We start from the raw sequence: 18,432 nt of genomic DNA, 5'->3' as shown, positions 1-18,432 counted from the left end.
GCTTTAAACATTATCTCTGTATTAACCACAGCTCTACAAAGAAACACCCTTTCGAAGCCCTACAAAGTTGTGTACACAGTACTACTCGAAAGGGTCCAGAGAAAAGCGACTAAAATGATTAAGGGGCTGGAGGAGTTGCCGTACAGTGAGAGATTAGAGAAACTGGGCCTCTTCTCCCTTGAAAAGAGGAGACTGAGAGGGGACATGATCGAAATATTCAAGATAATGAAGGGAATAGACTTAGTAGATAAAGATAGGTTGTTCACCCTCTCCAAGGTAGGGAGGACGAGAGGGCACTCTTTAAAGTTGAAAGGGGATAGATTCTGTACGAACGTAAGGAAGTTCTTCTTCACCCAGAGAGTGGTAGAAAGCTGGAACGCCCTTCCAGAGGCTGTTATAGGGGAAAACACCCTCCAAGGATTCAAGACAAAGTTGGACATAAGAACTTAAGAATTGCCGCTGCTGGGTCAGACCAGCGGTCCATCATGCCCAGCAGTCCGCTCACACGGCGGCCCTCTGGTCAAAGACCAGTGCCTTAACTGAGACCAGCCCTACTTGCGTACGTTCTGGTTTAGTAGGAACTTGTCTAGTTTTGTCTTGAATCCCTGGACGGTGTTTTCCCCTATAACAGCCTCCGGAAGAGCGTTCCAATTTTCCACCATTCTCTGGGTGAAGAACTTCCTTACATTTGTACGGAATCTATCCCCTTTCAATTTTAGAGAGTGCCCTCTTGTTCTCCCTACAAGTTCCTGCTGAACCAGAACGTACGCAGGTAAGGCTATTCTCAGTTAGGGCACTGTTGTCCGCGTGAGCGGACTGCTGGGCAAGATGGACCACTGGTTTGACCCAGCAATGGCAATTCTTATGTTCTTAGTATTTATTACATCCTGTTGACATTGTGTAACTTGTACATCATACTGTTTTATAAAAGTTGCCTTGCATCTGGGTTTACAAGCAGAGCTGGATAAGAAAGCTGAAAAGCACAGTTACTTACCGTAACAGGTGTTATCCAGGGACAGCAGGCAGATATTCTTGACTGATGGGTGACGGCACCGACGGAGCCCTGGTACGGACAATTTTAGAGTGATTGCACTCTAAGAACTTAGAAAGTTCTAGTTAGGCCGCACCGCGCGTGCGCGAGTGCCTTCCCGCCCGACGAAGGCGCGCGGTCCCCAATTAGTATAAGCCAGCTAAGAAGCCAACCTGGGGAGGTGGGAGGGACGCAAGAATATCTGCCTGCTGTCCCTGGATAACACCTGTTACGGTAAGTAACTGTGCTTTATCCCAGGACAAGCAGGCAGCATATTCTTGACTGATGGGTGACCTCCAAGCTAACAAAAAGAGGGATGGAGGGAAGGTTGGCCATTAGGAAAACAAATTTTGTAAAACAGATTGGCCGAAGTGTCCATCCCTTCTGGAGAATGCATCCAGACAATAGTGAGATGTAAAAGTATGAACTTAGGACCAAGTAGCAGCCTTGCAGATTTCCTCAATGGAAGTGGAGCGGAGGAAAGCTACAGATGCTGCCATAGCTCTAACTTTGTGGCCCGTGACAGAACCTTCCAGTGTCAGGCCCGACTGAGCATAACAGAATGAAACGCAAGCAGCAAGCCAATTGGATAGAGTGCGTTTAGATACAGGATGACCCAACTTGTTAGGATCAAAGGACAAAAACAGTTGAGGGGATGATCTGTGAGGTTTAGTGCGTTCAAGATAGTAAGCCAAAGCACGTTTACAGTCCAGGTATGCAAAGCCTGTTCACCTGGATGAGAATGAGGCTTCGTAAAAAAGACAGGTAGGACAATGGACTGATTAAGATGAAAGTCAGACACAACCTTAGGGAGAAACTTTGGATGTGTACGGAGGACCACCTTATCATGGTGAAAAACAGTGAAAGGTGGATCGGCCACTAGTGCATGCAGCTCACTGACCCTCCTGGCAGAAGTGAAAGCTATAAGGAAAACCACTTTCCAAGTAAGAAATTTGAAATGCGCTGTGGCCAAAGGTTCAAAAGGAGGTTTCATTAAAGCAGAAAGAACCACATTGAGATCCCAGACAACAGGAAGGGGCTTGGAGAGGTGGTTTCACATTGAAAAGGCCCCTCATGAACCTAGAAACCAAAAGATGAGCCGAGAGGGGTTTTCCATGAATTGGCTCATGAAAGGCAGCAATGGCACTAAGATGAACTCTGATAGAAGTAGATTTAAGGCCAGAGTCAGACAAGGAAAGAAGATAGTCCAACACCAGTCCCACTGCTAGAGACATGGGATTATGGTGATGTAAGAGGCACCAGGAAGAAAACCGAGACCACTTCTGTTGATAACACTGAATAGTGGCCGGTTTCCTGGAAGCATCAATGATAGAACGGACAGGCTGAGAAAGGAGTGAGCGAGCCGAAGTCAGCCCGAGAGATACCAAGCTGTCAGGTGCAGAGACTGTAAGTTGGGATGCAGTAGTGTCTGCTGATGCTGAGTAAGCAGAGAAGGAAACAGTGGAAGAAGTATGGGTTCCCTGGAACTGAGTTGAAGTAGAAGGGAGAACCAATGTTGCCTGGGCCACCGTGGAGCGATGAGAATCATGGTGGCTTGTTCCCTCCTGAGCTTGCACAGTGTTCGCAGCATGAGCGGTAGAGGAGGAAATGCATATAGGAAGAGATTGGTCCAATCCAGAAGAAACGCATCGGGTGCCAGACGGTGAGGAGAGTAGAGTCTGGAACAAAACAGGGGCAGCTGATGATTATGAGGAGCTGCAAAAAGGTCCACTTGAGGAGTGCCCCATTGAGCGAAAATGGATTGGAGAGTCAAGGGGTCGAGAGTCCATTCGTGAGGTTGGAGAATTTTGCTGAGATTGTCTGCTAAGGAATTCTGTTCCCCCTGAATGTAGACAGCTTTCAGGAATAAATGACGATCTGTCGCCCAAGACCAAATCCGTTGGGCTTCCTGACACAACAGGCGAGAGCCCGTCCCTCCCTGTTTGTTGATGTAGTACATTGCAACTTGATTGTCTGTGCAAATGAGAAGTACTTGAGGAAAGAGAAGATGTTGAAATGCCTTGAGGGCATAAAACATTGCTCGTAGTTCCAGGAAATTGATGTGGTGTTTCTGTTCCTGGGGAGTCCAAAACCCCTGAGTTTGGAAGTCATTCAAGTGAGCTCCCCAGGCATAAGGGGATGCGTCTGTGGTGATCACGAAGTGATGAGGAGGTAGATGAAGCAGTAGACCTCTGGATAGATTTGAAGATGTCAACCACCAAAGAAGCGACTGTCGAAGAGACGAGGTCACAGATATGTGTTGTGAGCAAGGATCCGTCACTTGAGACCACTGAGTTGCTAGGGTCCATTGAGGAGTACGCAGATGGAGACGTGCGAAGGGGATGACATGTACTTTGGAAGCCATGTGCCCCAAGAGCACCATCATGTGATTGGCAGAGATGGTCATCTGTTGAAACACCTGCTGACAGAGAAGAAGGATGGTCTAAAGGCGGTTGGGCGGAAGAAACGCCCTCATCAGAACAGTGTCCAGAATGGCTCCAATGAATTGGAATCGCTGGGTTGGAATGAGATGTGACTTGGGTAGATTGATTTCGAAACCCAACAGTTGAAGGAAGTGAATGGTCTGGTTGGTGGCAAGCAGAACCGCCTGAGGAGAGTGAGCCTTGATCAGCCAGTTGTCCAAGTAAGGGAAGACTTGAAAACTGTGAGAGCGGAGATAGGCTGCTACCACAATCAGACACTTGGTGAATACCCTGGGAGAGGAGGCCAGACCGAAGGGTAGCACCTTGTACTGATAATGATTGTGATTGATGAGAAAGCGCAGATATTGCCTGGACGTCAGATGGATAGGAATATGTGTGTACGCCTCTTTGAGATCGAGGGAGCATAGCCAGTCGCCCTGAGAGAGAAGAGGGTAGAGGGTGGCAAGAGAGAGCATTTTGAACTTCTCCTTGACCAAACATTTGTTGAGATCTAATATAGGTCTGAGGTCTCCGGTCTTTTTGGGAACTAGAAAGTACCGGGAGTAAAATCCCTGACCTCGCTGATCTGGAGGAACTTCTTTGATGGCGTTGAGGAGAAGGAGGGATTGAACCTCTTGAGCTAGAAGGAGGGACTGAGACTTGTTGGAAGCAGACTCTTTTGGCAGGCCTAACGGCGGAGGAGTCTGAAAATTGAGGGAGGGCTATGATAGAGAGCACCCACTGGTCGGTGGTGATAACTTCCCATCGAGTCAGAAAAATGTTTAGTCGACCTCCTATAGGCTGAGGAAGAGGACATGAGGGAGGAAGACTGGCAATGCCCTGGAGAAGCGAGTCAAAAGGGCTGAGTCGGTTTAGGCTGAGTAACAGGCTTTATGGCGGGTGGCTGTTGTTGACGAGCCTGTTGTTGCTGTTGCCGTTGCCTCCGAGGCTGAGGAGGATGAGGCTGAATAGGTCGAGCAGAAAAGCGCCTCTGATACAACGTCTGCTGCCTAAAAGGACGAGGAGGAGGGGATTGCTTTTTGTTTTTCAATAAAGTATTCCACCTCGTCTCATGAGCAGAAAGCTTCTGAGTGGTGGTATCCAGAGAGTCTCCAAACAACTCATCACCCAGGCAGGGAGCGTTGGCAAGGCGGTCCTGGTGGTTCACATCAAGGTCTGAGACGCGAAGCCATGCCAGTCGTCTCATCGCCACAGACATAGCAGTAGCTCGGGATGTCAGTTCAAAAGTGTCATAGATGGAACGGATCATAAACTTCCTGAGCTGCAAGAGACTAGCAGTGCATTGTTGAAAAACAGAGAGCTTACGGTCAGGAATATATTTCTGAAAAGTGGCCATCTGCTGGATAAGATGTTTCAGGTAAAAGGAGAAGTGAAACGCATAGTTACCTGAACGGTTGGCCAACATAGCATTTTGGTTAAGTTGTTTACCAAATTTGTCCATGGCCTTGCCCTCTCTGCCAGGAGGGACAGAGGCATACACGCTAGAGCATGCCGATTTCTTTAGGGTTGACTCCACCAGCAAAGATTCATGTGGAAGCTGAGGTTTGTCAAACCCAGGGATAGGAATAACTTTATAAAGCGATTCCAATTTCCTTGGAGCTCCTGGAATAGTGAGAGGAGTTTCCAGATTTTTGTAGAAAGTTTCCCTTAATATATCATGAAGGGGTAACTTTAAAAATTCTTTGGGAGGTTGGTCAAAGTCCAAAGCCTCTAGGAATGCTTTGGACTTCTTAGAATCAGACTCCAAGGGGAGAGAAAGGGTGTCTGACATCTCCCTTAGAAATTTAGTGAAGGAAGAGTGCTCTGGCTTACTAGCAGGATCCTGTACCGATGGGTCAACCTCATCCGATGAAAAATCCTCCTCGGTACCGAGGGGATCATCGGAGTTATCCCATAAATCAGGGTCCCGTACCGATGGAAGGCGGCCCTGAGACAGAGGAGTAGAGGATTCGGTATGTCTGGTTTTGCGTACCGATTTGCCTGAACGCATCGACACCGTACCCGGTGACTGTAAAGCGGGACGGGTGTCAGAGAGCGGTACCGGATCAGAGGCCGAGTGAGCCGTACGCCGAAGAGACTTTGGCTCTGCCGATAAGATAGGCATGGAGATGGAAGAGGCAGATTTAAGCGGTGCCGATAACGTCGATGCCGATAACATAGGCTGGTCGACGATCGGTACCGCAGGCTCAGTGGGAACCGACACTGGAAGGTTCGGAGTTAGCAGAGCCGGGAGCAGGTGTTGTAATTGCTCCTTAAGCTGGACCTGAAGGATGGATGCCATACGCTCATTCAGAGACGGTCCCGATGGCACCGGTACCGCTTTTTTCTTGCTCGGTACCTGCGGTGCAGCTCGACGCTCAGGCGAAGTCGATGCCAATGAAGAGGCAGTGACTTCTATGGGAGCGGAGCATTTGCGGGGCTGGCGCACAGTCTGCAGGACTTGGCTCACTGCTTGTTTGACTGGCGGGCCAAGAACAGTAAGGGATGGCTTCTTAGCCGGCTTACCTACAGGGTGCGACACCGACGATACATCTTGCGGTGTCGAAACCACCGGTGTCGATTTAGAGGAAGTTGCCGGAGTCAATGCCGGTGGGACTTCCATAGCGGCACCGAAAAGAATCCGCTGTTGAATTTGTCGATTCTTCAAAGTTCTCTTTTGAAGAGAACTACAGCAGGGTGCACGTTTCTGCCCTATGGTCCGGACCCAAACACTGAAGGCACCACTTGTGCGGGTCGGATAAAGAGATAGGGCGTGCACACCTCTGACACTTTTTAAAACCCGGTGAAGGGGGCATGAAGGGAAAAACGGCCGTAGCAAAATCGAAGCCCGAGGCTTCGATGGTGCCAACAGGCCCCGCTGGGGCCGACCGAAAAAAGTCAAAAAAAGACTTTTTTTTTTTTAAGAAAATAAGAAAACAATAAAATGTGAAGAAAATTCACTGGAAAAAATACGCGAACGGGAAGGCGAAAAAAGAGAGTCCAACAGCCGTTGGAAACACACGTCTTCTTAGCTCCGCGGAAACTAAGGAACTGGGGACCGCGCGCCTTCGTCGGGCGGGAAGGCACTCGCGCACGCGCGGTGCGGCCTAACTAGAACTTTCTAAGTTCTTAGAGTGCAATCACTCTAAAATTGTCCGTACCGGGGCTCCGGCGGTGCCGTCACCCATCAGTCAAGAATATGCTGCCTGCTTGTCCTGGGATAATTAAAGCTGCTGCCCTTTTTATTCCCTGGATAATTTGCTCTTTTCTTACTCTACAAATCAGAACTATAATATCATCTTTTTTTTTTTTTAGACCAGCATATAACCATATTGGTAACTGTTGGCTGTTAAAAGAAAAATTCTGGATGGCAGCACACTCTACTTCCCTATCCAGTGGTGAAAGATAGTATATCAAATCTGTGACCTCTTTCCCCTACATGAAACATTTGCCTCTGATAAGGTCTGAATGATGCACAGCAGGCTCAGTCCACTCAGGCATGAGTACCGTACCTCTTCTAACATACCATCTGCCAACTTTTGTATTTTGAACGTAACTCACAATTGCTAGAGAATGACTTTTGGAACATCCCATAAATCTGTCCTAGCCACCCTTTTACATTCTGTAGAGTGACAAACCACAGAGCTCTTCCTTAGAGGGCCCAAGGAGAATGTGGCACAGTGGTTAGAGCTACAGGCTCAGCACCCTGAGGTTGTGGGTTCAAATCCCACACTACTCCTTATGACCCTGGGCAAGTCACTTAATTCTCCATTGCCCCAGGCACATTAGATAGAGACTGTGAGCCTGCCGGGACAGATGGGGAAAATGCTTGAATACCTTGTCCAAGCAGTCCATCAAATCCCAATCCCTGTTAATAAATGTCCTTCCCAGTTGAGTTCTCATCCCCACATGAGGAACTTGTAGCATCTCTTATGCTATGGAGGGTTCTCTGCGACAGATGAAGGAACCATTCCTGCTCATTATGGAACACATACAAGGCATTTGGTAGGCAACCAGTACACTCGCTCTGGTTGGTTTCTTGGTGGCTTTATTATTAAACTGATCATCAAATTGAAAAAACATAACATTCCATCTTCAATAACCCACAGGAAAGGCTGAACAAATGCAGCAGCTACAGTCAGACTGGACTGCATAAACTGGATTCTGGCTCTGTTGCAAAGACATGAGAGCTTCTTCAGCTGGGACTGCTGCAAAGGTAGTGTACCAGCCCATCCCCTGAAAGAGAGCGCCTACTGTCTCAGCATAGCAGCATCAAAGTTCACTGGCTCCACAAATGATCACTTTCACATGTTCCTACTGTACCGAAGCTGATCAACGGAACGTGATTAACATTTATAAGGCAATGCACGTGGCTCTGCCACGTAAAAAGAGAAAGGCAGCAAGCAGATGACAAAAGCTCTTCACCAAGTCTTTCTACTGTGGGAGTGAAAGAGAGTTTTCCTATCCATGTATTACTACATGCAGCTGCCTCGGATACAAGTGAGAGGTTTATTGTGTACTTCTGAAGTACATAGACCTCTGCATCACTCTCCTAACAGTCCAGACCTGGTTTTCTACTTTACCATCTAATCCTTGCCAAACCTGTGCTTTAGAAGCCACTATTACATAGTAACCAATATTTCAAAGTAGAAGAAAGATATTCCTTAATGTGCCTGTTTTTTTTTTTTTTTACCTTGATGTAAGTATTGCTCTGCCTGGCCCTTTTTGCGTACACTAGGTCCTTTTATCGGTCTGGTGTCCCCTACCTTTATCAAGCAGGATAAATTAGGGGCAGTAAATCCAACAACCCAGTGAATAAGACAAACATATTAGAAGCCAGAGGAACAGGAAAGTGGTTACAGATGAACTGGACTGGGATTAGAGACAGGAAGACAGTCACCAGCCACAGGTCTCTTCAAGGCAGTAATCACACATCGCTGACTGGAAGGCTTTCATCATCCAGATCCAGTGGGAGACATGCTGGGTCCTGAGCAGTGTCCTGGGGCAAGAACCGGACAGCGTCCCGTTCACTCACTTGGCAAACAGTCTCTGCTGGAGAGCCAGCCGGCATCCGCACTTGGCTTGACTGAGCTCTGGCTCTAGATTGGTGAAATCCTCGCTTCTCCGAGGCCAGCTGTCGGGGATCCAGGCCTGAGACAGGGGTGCTGCTGGCAACACTGGGTGCTGGGGGCCTGCCAGGACGGAAAGCAGAGTGAAGCTCGTAGGGAGAGCCAAAGTGCTCCTGTAAAGAGGAGTGCTGGTCAGAGACACACGCAAGTCATTAGTGGCATGTTAGTAACTCTGGGTCATTCTTTACTCTCTGAAAGACAAAAAGTCAGAGGGGAGGGTGGAAAGGCAGAGCATCAGCTAAAAGCAGAACAAGCAGCTCCCTATCCCAGGCAGTGACAAGCAGCTCTCTACCCTGAGCAGCAACAAGTGACTCCCTGTTCAGCAGTCTGCCACGGAGCAATTACTTTTGGCCAACATGGGCAACAATAAGTGGCCCCATGTTCGAGGCACCACATGCAGGGAGCAAGCAGCATGGGCAACACCAGTCGCTCACAGCAATGCAACCCACTTAGCATGTCTCCAAAGCTTCACACTCCCTGGCACTAACTGGAGCCACATGCAGAAGCTGTGCTTAGCTGGAGAACAGGAGTCACGTAACTAGAAGCGTCCCTTCAATGAACCTTAATATTTATGCCGTACCAACTGCTGGCTGACTTTGAAGTCACTTGTCCCTCTCACAGCACATAAACCTGTAGCCCATCCCCATGTAGGTAGATGCTGCTTCAACCTTCCTTTGGGCGTGCTGTTCCAACTTCATTACAGCATTAGTCCTAGATATAGGCCAGGCCATGGTTAAGTTGATAATCAGAGCTTAACTGGCTATGGGTTGCCACATGAAGACAGGAGTGTTCTTTGCAGTAGAGAATGACATGGTGGTTGTTACCCGCGACTAGCTACAGGTAATCTGCCGAAACGGTGACAAAAAAAAAAGGTCACTACGAGTACGGGTACAAGGCCATTCACCGCCCCGTGGAGCGGTGAATGGTCTTGTCTCTGCCGATGTGTGTGTGGACTGCATCCCCCTCTTTCCCGCCGACCATCTGGCCATGAATCTCCCTCCCCCTCCCTTTCCTTCTCTTTGTGGCGATTTTACGTTGTATTGCAGCCGGAGCCTTGAAGTCGCGTCTGGTGTGGCTGCTGGAAAAGTCTCTTCCGACGCAACTTCCTGTTTCCGTTTGCATCGGAGGAGACTTTTCCAGTAGCCAACGCGATGCGACTTTAAGGCTCCAGCTGCAATACAATGCAAAATCGACACAATCAGAAGGTAAGGGGAAGAGAGGGAGGGAGATGCACGGCTGGCCAGCGGGAGGGAGCTGGACCACATGAAGGGTGCTGGGGGGATAGAACGGAGAAGACGCTGAAGCAGCCTTAAGGGAACTGGGGAAGAAAGAGGGGAGAAGACACTGGGAAATGGGGAAGAGAGAGTGGGGAAAAGACGCTGGGAAATGGGGAAGAGAGAGTCAGAGGAGAAGCTTCTGCCCACACACGCACGCGACTGCACGAACACTCAGGCGGCTTTCAACAAGCTACTCAAACCTTAAAACGCGCCGCGAAGGTAAGAGGGAGGGAGATGCACGGACCGCGCAAGGGGTGCCGAAGAGCAGTGAGGTGTCGAGAAGTAAGGGTGGATGCTGCGAGGACGGGGCGATGAAGGGGATGGCGGGGATAGGGCGGTGAAGACCGCAGGGGATGGGGCGGTGAAGGGGACGGTGGGACGGTGACGGGGACAGATTTTTTTCCCCGTGTCATTCTCTACTTTGCACTCCCATTTCTGTAGTTATGCTGCCTGGTTCAATGCTAAATCCTGGCACGTAAGCGGATAAGTGTCCCCAAAACAGCCGGCTTTTGCTTGGGCATGCACCGCTAATTTTCAGCAGCAAGAAGCAGACAAGTGCCACTGAAAATGAGAAGCCTCAAACAAGCTATTTAACCAGTCAGCAGCTGTTTCTAGCTGCTTAAGAATGTTTCTTTGAAGAGATTAGGAAATACAATTTTTGGTATCTCCAGCTTCCATTCAGAATAGTCTCAGAGGAGAGCAGTACAGGTCGTCATACAACTTTCCTCCTTCAGTTTTTCATATTCTTGATTTTGCTAAGACCTAAACAAACCCCACTAGAGCGTCATTCACAACCACCCCCCACCCCCTCTTTTACGATTTCCTTTCTGCTCCATTTATACTTTCTGGTATTTAAATTTAATTTCAAAATGTTCTTCTCTTTCAGCCAGCAGATCGTACAAAGTGGATTACAACAGGCATAAGAATTCATTGCTTTATGTCACAGATTTCCTGGCTGCTTCACGCAAGGTCTCGCCACATTTGTTCCCCCTATTCACCTCAGCATTCCTCTGGTTCCCCATGGTAAACAAACAAAGAGCTGCATGGGAACGGGGACAACGGGAATCCTGCGGGACCCGCGGGTTCCCCCTTCGGGTCACGGGGATCCTGTGGGGACGCCCCCTAGGGTCGCGGGGATCCCGTGGGGATGCCTCTGAGGGTCGTGGGGTTCCTGCAGGGCTGGATGTATTCAGCCTCGAGGCTCGTCTCCCTACCTGCCCTGCCGCACACAGCCGAACGGAAGTCTTCCTGATGTCAGCGCTGACTTAAGCAAAGCCCTCCCTCCCTCCAACGTCAGCGCTGACATCGTGAAGACTTCCGTTCGGCTGTGTGCTGCGGCAGGGCAGGCAGGGAAAAGGCAGTGGTACAAGGCGTGGGGCGGTCCGCCCCGGGTGCAGCTCTGCCAGCCAAGTCCCCCGACCGACCGACAACAGGCCCGGTCCGTCAAACCTCCTTGCCCTGTAGCCACAAATCTAAATTACTTTCTTACAGCAGCTTCAATACTCCAGCTGCTGTAAGAAGGTAATTTAGATTCGTGGATACAGGGCAGGGAGGTTTGTTGGACCGGGCCTGTTCTGTTGTCAGTTGGGCGGGTAAGCGCCACAAAGGTAAGGGGCAGGGAGGGAGAAAGGGAGGAAAGGTGGAGTGGAGAGGAAAAGGCGCTTAAGGTAAAACTGAGGGGGGAGAAGGACGCTGAAAGCACTGGGGAAGACAAAGGGGTGGAGAAGAACGCTGAAAGGACATGGGGAAGATGGGGGTGGAGAGAAGGACGCTGAAAGGACATGGGGAAGACAAAGGGGTGGAGAAGGACGCTGAAAGCACATGGAGAAGACAAAGGGGGGAGAAGGACGCTGAAAGGACATGGGGAAGACGGGGGGAGAAGGACACTGAAAGGACATGGGGAAGACAGAGGGGGGAGAAGGACACTGAAAGCACATGGGGAAGACAGAGGGGGGAGAAGGACGCTGATAGGACATGGGGAAGATGGGGGGGGAGAAGGACGCTGAAAGGAAATGGGGAAGAGAGAGTGGGGAGAAGACGCTGGCAGGGAAGAAGACAGAGATGCCAGACTATGAGGGGAGCGGAGGGAAGAAGATGGGTGCCAGACCAATTTGGAAGTGGGGAGAAAGGGAAGCACAGTAACAGAGCAATGGAAGACGCAGAGAGAAGAGAGACAGTGGATGGAAGGAATTGAATGAGAACATGAGGAAAGCAGAAACCAGGCAACAAAGGTAGGAAAAAAAATTCTATTTCTTTTTTTTTTTTTTTTTTTGCTTTAGGATAAAGTAGTATATTAGTTGTTTTGATAAAAATTTATAAACATTAGAGGCTCTGGTAGAAACCCGTTTACAAAGTATGTATTCTTCCCAATTAATATCTCCAAATTAATAAAGTCTTTTTGCTTATTTGTAAATGGGTTTCTACCAGAGCCTTTAATTCAGTAGCATAATTAAATGAAATAATTATTTCTGTAGTTTATAGGGACGGGTGGGGATGGAGGGGATTCCTCACGGGGACGGAGTGGATTCCTCGCGGGGACGGGTGGGGACGGGGGGATTCCTCGTGGGGACGGGTGGGGACGGAGGGATTCCTCGCGGGGACGGGTGGGATTCCTCACGGGGACGGGTGGGACTTCTGTCCCCGCGCAACTCTCTAATACAAACCTCTGCCGAGGGTTGGGGGAGGGGTACTAACATATGCCAAATCATGTTAAATGCAGCCACTCTATTGGTAGCAATACAGCTGTGCTCCTTTAATTCCCCTCCCCCAACATTCCTGGTAACTACTAGAGCAGTGGTTCCCAACCCAACCACACCAGGCCAAGCTAGCCCTAATGAATATGCATGGAGCAGATTTGCAGGCCTGTCACTTCCATTATATAAAAATCTCTCTCATGCATATTCATTAGGGTAATTCACAGCAAACAATAGAAAAATCACTCCTATACTGATTTTAACATCAATAATTTCAGTGTTACATACAAATATTGGTAGCTTTTGTGCTCAGAATCAGAGAGACTATAACAGGGAAGCAATGCCCTGGCGTCACCGTCTCACCACTCAATCATCGCATCTTCAAGCACCATTTGTAGATAGTATGTAGATAGTATTATTCCGAAAAGAAATCAAAACTCATCTCTTCAAAAAACACTTTCCATCATCATAACCCCTCAACAACAATAGAAAATACTCCCATGACCACCACCATCACCACCATAGCAATACATCAGAACCCTGACTCTTATTATTTCCATTCATCACAACAACCTACCAGAATCCTGACATTACTATATCTACATATCACAACTACTTATCATAATCTACTATTAGCTTTCAAGTTCTTCCGAAAAACCCAGATTAACAATTGTATCTTGACACATTCTTGAATTTATGTACTGCACCGCTACTGGAAATGTCCAGTCTTATAAATTGTAATCCGCTTAGAACCGCAAGGCACAAGCGGAATATAAATCACTAATGTAATGTAATGTAATGTATGAATATTCCAATGGTAAACTTAGGTGCCAATAAGGCAAACTACTTGTTCTTCTTTAAATATTTAATCGAAAGCAAAAAACTTATCTTATAGTTTGCAGGTGTCAGGTTCCGACGTGACACGTTTCGTATCTGCTTCAGGGAACCCACAAAATTGCAAACAATTTTTACTTATGAGCGATGTAGACTCACTGAATGAAACTCTTTTTAATAATCGAACAAAAATATGTATATTTCCTCCTCTTGTGCGATGCGATGATTGAATGGTGAGACGGTGACGCCTCTTATCGTCTCTATGATTCTGAGCACAAAAGCTACCAATATTTGTATGTAACATTGAAATTATTGATGTTAAAATAAGTATAGGAGTGATTTTTCTTTTTTTTCCAATTCTTTATTATTTTCAAAACTTACAGTAAGTGTAACAATAAATAGCACATTTTATACATCAATGACCCACTTAATATTCTATTAATATATATTTCAGAATTAGTCCCCACTCCTAAACAATCACAATGCCCATCACAAAAAATTTCTATAATGAACCCCAATATATCTAAATTCGTTAATCTATCAGACCCCCAACCATCCCCCTCCCGGATATGCATGTTATAGGGGAAAACAATGATTAGACGTTACAATATTTTGCTAATGGCTCCCAAGTCTCCTGAAATTTCTTAAAATTCCCTTTCTGAATGGCTAATGATCTTTCCATTTTATACATCTGACACAATGAATTCCACCAAAAACTATAGTTAAGCCTCTTCCAATTGCTCGTAATTTGTTGTATAGCAACTCCTGTCATTATTAATAAAAGCCTGTTGTTCTTTGATGATATTTGACTTTTAGCTCTCACTGACATGCCAAAAGCACAGTTTCATAGGATAATGCCACTGGATTTTCAGGAGTGATTTTTCTATTGTTTGCTGTGAATCTCCTTTAATCACTCAAGTGGAATTATCTTGAGTTCATTTGCCCCTATGTTGTGTATTCATTAGGGTAGCCTGAAACCCAGATTGGCCTGGTGGTCCTCCAGGACAGGGTTGGGAACCGCTGTACTAGAGGAAGTGCCCTCATTAGGAGCAGAGGAGTGGCCTAGTGATTAGAGCTGCTGCCTCAACACCCAGAGGTTGCGAGTTTCATTCCCACTTCAGCTTAACAAGTACAAAATTAGGACCTGTCTAAAAGATGTAAACCGCTTTGATTAACCACACAAACCCCTTTGCAACAATGAAGTGAGATACCTGGTAGGTGCATCTCCATAATCCTGTCTTTTCATATGATACCTGGTCCTCTGTGTGCTAACTGCCGGGTGTTAGCTGACCACACACAGACAGTTAATGCTTAGGCTTTACTCTGACATGTATTAATTAACATGCAAAAAACTAGTACTTTAGTAAAATTAACATAGCAAAACAGAAAAGTAAGCAGGCTGCAAAGGACATGTAGGCTAGAGAAAAGATGTTCAAGATTCCTCAGCTAGATTAGCAAAGACACCCAAGGTGGCGTAGAGAGGCTTCACCTGGGTCGCTACACAAATAAGCACCAGGTTTTGTAATGAAGCAGCTCAGTTCTTTCCCCCCCCCCCAGGAGTGGCCTATTGGTAGAGCTCCTGCCTCAGCACTCCTCCCGTGACCCTCCCCTGCCCCAGGCTGCTGGGACTGATAAGAAAAAGGCTTTGAGTACTTAAACCACTTTGAGATGGCTGGAGGAAAGGTGCTATATCAGATTTTTAAAACTAAGCATACATGCTCACTGGGAAATGTCTGCGGCAGAAGTACGCTATAGTTTAAAGTCTCCTCCACGAAATCTGTACCTCGTTATATTGCCTCCATCCTAATTCTGTGCCAAGTCTAGTGCAGTGATCCTTAAACCTATCCTGGGGAACCCCCAGCCAGTCGGGTTTTCAAGATATCCCTAATGAATATGCATGAGGTAGATTAGCATGCCTGTCACCTCCATTATATACAAATCTGCCTCATGCATATTCATTAGGGATAACTTGAAATCCTGACTGGCTGGGGGTCCCCAGGACAGGTTTAAAGACCCCTGGTCTACTACACTAATCTTACCTTGAAAAACCTGATTTCCTACATATTTCAATGACCACTGAACTAGGAGACCGATGTTTTATGTATTTATTTATTCAGGTACTCAAGCATTTTTCTGTCTGTCCTGATGGGCTCACAATCTAACTAATGTCCCTGGGGCAATGGGGGGATTAAGTGACTTGTCCAGGGTCACATGGAGCAGTGCGGGTGTAGCTTTAACCACTGTGCCACACTCATACCCAAGGCAATCGCCAATGAGGCACCATCAACTCGTGTAACATGCAAAATGACTCCCAATCACAGCAGCCAGCTCTGTGGGTGCCGAGTACCCCCAATATTGTCATTTTATTGCATTTGTTTGCACCCATTCTCCCAATTTGTAGTGCTTTAAATGCCAAAATCAAATTCTTACTGCATCTACATATACATAGTAACATAGTAGATGACGGCAGATAACGACCCGAATGGTCCATCCAGTCTGCCCAACCTGATTCAATTTAAATTTTTTTTTTTTCTTCTTAGCTATTTCTGGGCAAGAATCCAAAGCTTTACCCGGTACTATGCTTGGGTTCCAACTGCCGAAATCTCTGTTAAGACTTACTCCAGCCCATCTACACCCTCCCAGCCATTGAAGCCCTCCCCAGCCCATCCCCCACCAAACAGCTATATACAGACACAGACAGTGCAAGTCTGCCCAGTAACTGGCCTTAGTTCAATATTTAATATTATTTTCTGATTCTAAATCTTCTGTGTTCATCCCACGCTTCTTTGAACTCAGTCACAGTTTTACTCTCCACCACCTCTCTCGGGAGCGCATTCCAGGCATCCACCACCCTCTCCGTAAAGTAGAATTTCCTAACATTGCCCCTGAATCTACCACCCCTCAACCTCAAATTATGTCCTCTGATTTTACCATTTTCCTTTCTCTGAAAAAGATTTTGTTCTACGTTAATACCCTTCAAGTATTTGAATGTCTGAATCATATCTCCCCTGTCTCTCCTTTCCTCTAGGGTATACATATTCAGGGTTTCCAGTCTCTCCTCATACGTCTTCTGGCGCAAGCCTCCTATCATTTTCGTCGCCCTCCTCTGGACCGCCTCAAGTCTTCTTACGTCCTTCGCCAGATACAGTCTCCAAAACTGAACACAATACTCCAAGTGGGGCCTCACCAATGACCTGTACAGGGGCATCAACACCTTCTTCCTTCTACTGACTACGCCTCTCATTATACAGCCACAGGACTGAGCATCCGACGAATATACCGTATATACTCGAATACAGGATGAGATTTTTGGGCCACCAGTGACCACCTGAAACCCTCCTGGACTTCCTGCAGGACTGCCGTTATGCCAGGACAGGAGGGATCCCTCCCGTCTCCTGCCCCGGCCGACACTAACAATTATCATACTCCCTCGTGTACCTTTTCCCTGGTGGTCCAGCGTGTATCCCGCACTGAACCTCTCCTGCCAATTTTGACGCTAGTAGCCAGCGGCACACCCGGGCCAGCACGCAGGATTGAGCTTTTCGTGCTCCCGGCCGGTCCTGCACTGCTCCATGATAGGCTGCTGCCAGTTCTCACGGCTCTCGTAGCAGCCTATCAAGGAGCAGTGCAGGGCCGGCTGGGAGCACGAGAGAGGGAGGGTGGTAATTGTTAGTGTCGGCCGGGGCAGGAGACGAGAGGGATCCCTCCTGTCCCGGCCTATCATTAGGTGGTTTCAGTTAAGGGGAAGGGTTAATCTGCTGCTGGGTTGGAGGGCAGAGTGGAGTACAGGACAATCAAGCCATTGTGACATCACTGATGAGGTTGGCTCTTTTTGGTGGGAAGAGGGTACAGCGAGGGAAGGGGGCTGAGTGCAGAACCTGGCAGGGAGAGGGGCTGAGTGCAGAACCTGGCAGGGGAAGGCATGAAGGAGAGGACACTAGATGCAGATCCTGGCAGGGCATGGCACTTGAATATTAAGCCCCCGTCTTATATTCGAGTCAACCAATTTTCCTCCTGGGGGGGATGTGGTATCTCGACTTATATTCGGATCGACTAATATTCAAGTATACATGGTACTTAACTAAAAGGTCCACAACCACCATTACAAGTGGTCTCAAATATAAATTAAAGAAAAAAGGAACTAACTTATACACAACTCCCATGCAAATTAGTTGCAAGAGTAAGCAAAAATCAGCCATCGATCTTCTCCCTAAACCTCATACCTACCAGAGGGATTCTAAGTGTTATTTTAGGGGATTCTTAAACAGCGGTGAGGTTTTCCAGAATGAATCTGTGACCCTGCGCAACTCCCAAGCTCTACGAAACATAAGATGCTTGTGGAAGAAGGAAATGCCCATCTGACTGGACCGGCAAGAGATGAGCAATCAGTGATCATAAGATCCTGGTAGACACACCCTTACTGCCTTGCGACTGCTCTTAGCCAGTGTCTCTTTACTATCTTGGAGAGAATATTCACCTGTGCTTGGTGGCTGGCTCCTGCTCTCTACCCCCTCCCACCCCCCCAAAAAAACCCAGTTCCTGCTTCATACCTGATTTGCTCCATTCTGCCTTGGGCCTAGCCACTCCTTCTAATCTCCTGCCTATAGCACAAAGAGAAACCCTTAAGTTTAGCCTTTTTAGAAAATATTTCCGGTGAATCATAGTTTACGTTTTACTATACAGAATATTCTGGACCCTGGTGAAACTACAAAAACTAGATAATACATGCTCCAATAAATGCTGGCATTGTCAACTTGAAGTGGGAACATTAGATCATCTTCTGATTCGATCTATAAGGAGCAAAATAAATTTTATTTTAGGGGTTCCTATACCACTATCTTATGGAACGATTATATTCGGTACTTCGCTTATGCCTAAAAGTCCACTGAATGATCATTAAGGATAGGCTCCTTCTTATAATGGCTGGAGTTGCTTTGCAACTGATTACAAGGAATTGGAAAAATTTGATGGGAGACACTTTGAACATAAGAACATAAGAGTTGCCGCTGCTGGGTCAGACCAGTGGTCTATCATGCCCAGCAATCC

The 18,432-nt window shown here is 47.4% G+C and overlaps 1 protein-coding gene across 8 annotated transcripts in view; it reads right to left on the bottom strand.

Moving 5' to 3' along the window:
- Positions 1-7,481: 7,481 nt before the first annotated feature.
- The window catches only part of PLEKHA1 (pleckstrin homology domain containing A1), a 136,759-nt gene continuing 125,808 nt past the window's right edge, over positions 7,482-18,432 (bottom strand). For 4 of the 8 annotated variants that reach the window (XM_033942137.1, XM_033942136.1, XM_033942138.1 and 1 more), the window contains exon 12: positions 7,482-8,710. In XM_033942137.1, coding sequence (XP_033798028.1) covers positions 8,381-8,710 — 330 coding nt within the window. In that variant the 3' untranslated portion in view covers positions 7,482-8,380. Of the gene's footprint in view, positions 8,774-18,432 lie in introns of all 8 variants that reach the window. The other 4 variants (XM_033942143.1, XM_033942144.1, XM_033942140.1 and 1 more) reach the window with 3 other exon arrangements.

The sequence above is a fragment of the Geotrypetes seraphini genome, chromosome 4 (assembly GCF_902459505.1).
Source record: "Geotrypetes seraphini chromosome 4, aGeoSer1.1, whole genome shotgun sequence".
Classification (NCBI taxonomy): Eukaryota; Metazoa; Chordata; class Amphibia; order Gymnophiona; family Dermophiidae; genus Geotrypetes; species Geotrypetes seraphini.
Note: the sequence above shows the minus strand (reverse complement) of the source record. Positions and strands in the feature narration are given on the sequence as shown.